The sequence below is a fragment of the Lygodium microphyllum genome, chromosome 7, assembly GCF_053477565.2.
Source record: "Lygodium microphyllum isolate KBCC chromosome 7, Lygodium_microphyllum_v1.1.10, whole genome shotgun sequence".
Taxonomy (NCBI): domain Eukaryota; kingdom Viridiplantae; phylum Streptophyta; class Polypodiopsida; order Schizaeales; family Lygodiaceae; genus Lygodium; species Lygodium microphyllum.
Genome location: NC_141141.1, coordinates 90,006,232 through 90,009,220, shown reverse-complemented (window position 1 = coordinate 90,009,220; position 2,989 = coordinate 90,006,232). Strand labels below are relative to the sequence as shown.

The 2,989-nt window shown below is 49.1% G+C and overlaps 1 protein-coding gene across 1 annotated transcript; it reads right to left on the bottom strand.

The window, feature by feature from the left end:
• Nucleotides 1-472: 472 nt before the first annotated feature.
• LOC148033679 (long-chain-alcohol O-fatty-acyltransferase-like) lies at nt 473-2,354 on the bottom strand. The gene has a single exon (XM_087681627.1). The coding sequence runs from the start codon at nt 2,342-2,344 to the stop codon at nt 1,322-1,324; it is 1,023 nt and encodes a 340-aa protein (XP_087537753.1). The 5' UTR covers nt 2,345-2,354; the 3' UTR covers nt 473-1,321.
• Nucleotides 2,355-2,989: the final 635 nt, after the last annotated feature.

The following is a 2,989-nucleotide window of genomic DNA, read 5'->3' as shown; positions in this document are numbered from 1 at the left end:
ATGGCATTTTCGTTTTATAAGTATGTGGTCCTTTGCCATACCTGTCAAAAAATCAACATTTATGTGTCTAATGATTAATAAAGGCCCAAGGGAGAGAGTGCTACGATTGGGGATTAACAATGGAATGTGTCCTAGATGCAAAGTTGAGGTTGAATGTATTTCTCACATCTTTTTGAATTGCAAGTTCAACCTTGAAGCACTGAAATTCCTCCACACTATCATCAAGGAATATCACCCTCAACCATTCTCTTGGAAAGAAATCCTTCTTGTTGAAGCTAATGGCTTGCCCACACTGTTTTGGGCTTTCTTTTGAGCCATTTATCTATAGAATATATGGTGCTAGTGAATGATGCAATTTTCAAAGGTTCCTTTAATTCATCTTCTTCATTACTAAAATCCGAGTTTGTTTTGCATATCTACACAAATCATGAAGGATTGGTTCTTCGAATGGACGCACAAATCCATCAAAGAAATGAAATGCGCAACAATTAGACTATTGCAGCGCAGTCTACAGCTACAACTTAATCCAAAGCAAAAGAGCTTAGAGTCATCCTCAACAATATCAAGGATGTTGCCCCTTGATACTAGGGCTACCCACAATATTAAATATTCTACCCATATTTTGTTTTCTTTTTGTAATTTCTTTAGGCCCTCCTCCCCCTGGGATCTATATGAAAAATACTTGGCACATATGGTGTCAATCAATAGGCCACCATGTACTCTCCCTAGAAGGATTGTTCTCTACCCTCTATGATGATCTTAAATCCCATTGTACCCTTTATGATGATGATCTTAAATCCCATTGCCCTATCCTTAAAGCCAACCGCCAAATAAAGTTGTAAATATTTTTTGTAACCTTTTAATATAATTACTACGTTTCTCAGAAAAAAAAACATTTGAACGCTTGTAATAGATTAGTTATAAAAGTAATAAATACATGTAATTCCATTAAAAAATCCCTCTGGAATTTCGAGTTAGTGGTTTTTGGTATGTGCTATTTAAAATGTTTTTTGAGAACACCGAATGGATTACCGAGAGAGCTTCTCATTTTGACTCGCGGATCTGACACCCACTACACAATAACCGGTTAGATTACAGTTTGCAATGCAAGGTTTTGTAAACAAAACAAATTACTGTTAAGTAACCAAATAATACACTTCTCAACTTACAAGGTATTGGAATTTGGAAATCGTGTGTGAAAGCTCAACAGTGGAGGCCTTGTATTGGAATTTGGAAATCCCCCGATGCAGTCGACACGATGAGTCATGAGTCATGATAGGAAGGGAAGGACCACAAACGTGGAAGCGAGTGGGGTGGAAATTCAAGAAAGACGGTGCCAAAAGCTCACGAGCCGGCGCTGAAGCTGCCGAAACTCCGCAAAGGTCTGGCGGTCGATCCCCGACTCCAGCATCGGCGGCAAGAACAGCCATACCGCCGTCACGTAAAGAAAGCCCACCGTCAGCAGCACGCCCACAGGACGTGGCACCTTGTTTCCCCCGAGCCCCGCGTGTCGGACGGCCACCTCAGCCGACGTGGCAACCCCCTGGACCAGGAAGAAGCCCGTGACCTGCCACGTTGGACGCCGCCCACGCGTCATGCACAGGAAAATCGCCTCGTGGACAAACCCCGACACCAGGAACGTGGCCACGACGGCAATGGCCCGCGCCCACCACACTGGCCTGCCCTTGGCACCCTTCTTGGAGAGGGCGCCCAGCAGCGGGGCGTAGACCGCCACGTGGAGCGCCGCCGGCACCGTCAGGTTCCAGCGCCGCCCCCAGAAGTCCGTCAGAGATGACGGCGCGAAGGGTCGGACGAAGCTGGGCTCGATGTCGACGTGGTAGAGGGCGCGCATCAGGCAGGCGTAGGCGGCGTGCGCGAGGTCGAGGCCCATGTACACGATGGCGATGTAGGCCACGTAGGCGAGGTGAGGTGGCAGGGAGTGGCGGTGGGCGTCCACGGAGGCGAGGGTGAGGTAGATGGCGGGCGCATAGACGGGGAGCTTGAAGAGGGAGGAGTAGAAGGAAGAAGCGGGCGTGGCGGTGGGCTTTTTGAGGCGTATGGGGAGCAGGAATGCCGGCAGGAAGTGGGAGAAGGAGGAGAGGAGCCATGGGCGGGCGTGGGCGTCCAGGAACTGGTCGTAGCAGAGGAGGAGCAGCTTGGTGGGGCACATCCAGCCCACCACGAAGGCCGCCATGCCACGCAAGCCGCTGGACGTGACGTGGCCCGGCAGGAGCAGGAAGGCCGGTAGGAAGGGCGCCAGCAGCAGGAGGCGCGGCAGCCCGGCGCGGACCCGCCGCGCTGCCACGTAGGCCACCGCCTCCGCGGCGAGGACCGCCGCTACCATCCCTGTCGCCATCGCCATCCTCTGCCTTCCCTGCCCCTCCCCCTTCCCCTTCCCCTTCCCCCGTGGTGACGTGGATCATCTCTACCATCGTGCCTTCACGTTTCTCTTTTCTTCTCTTCTCGAATTTCGTTAACGACGACAAATTCACCAATAAAATTAATTTTCCACGCCCATCGGGACATGCAACCACAAGAGAGTGAAAATAATAAATTCATCTTCTCTTCACATTTTCCACGTCCATGATCCACCATTCCATCGGGACATGCAACCACAAGGGAGTGAAAATAATAAATTCATCTTCTCTTCACACATCGGAGCTCTTGATCCATGCCTTCATCGTGCCATTGCAACCCTCAATCTTCGCTTAGTCTTTCCATTGCAACTCTCGACACATTACTTTTGGTAGGAGAGGCCAAACTTCGGCTTCGATTTCCATTACTATTCTTTAAGATAGCTTTATTGTAGCAGATATGTGATTGTGGTAGGAAATGACATTTGTTAAGGAATCTCCAGCTTTGCATGTATCCTTACATGCATGTAGGAAATGTTGGGGGAGTAATTGGAACATTTGAAGAGGAGACACAATGTAGGACCTATTCCCACCATGAAAATGGTTCCCAACTAGTTCAAGCAATAGTTTGGAGC

Excerpts from the sequence above, each read along its gene's own strand:
- LOC148033679 (XM_087681627.1), bottom strand. The coding sequence starts at position 2,344 with ATGGTAGCGGCGGTCCTCGCCGCGGAGGCGGTGGCCTACGTGGCAGCG.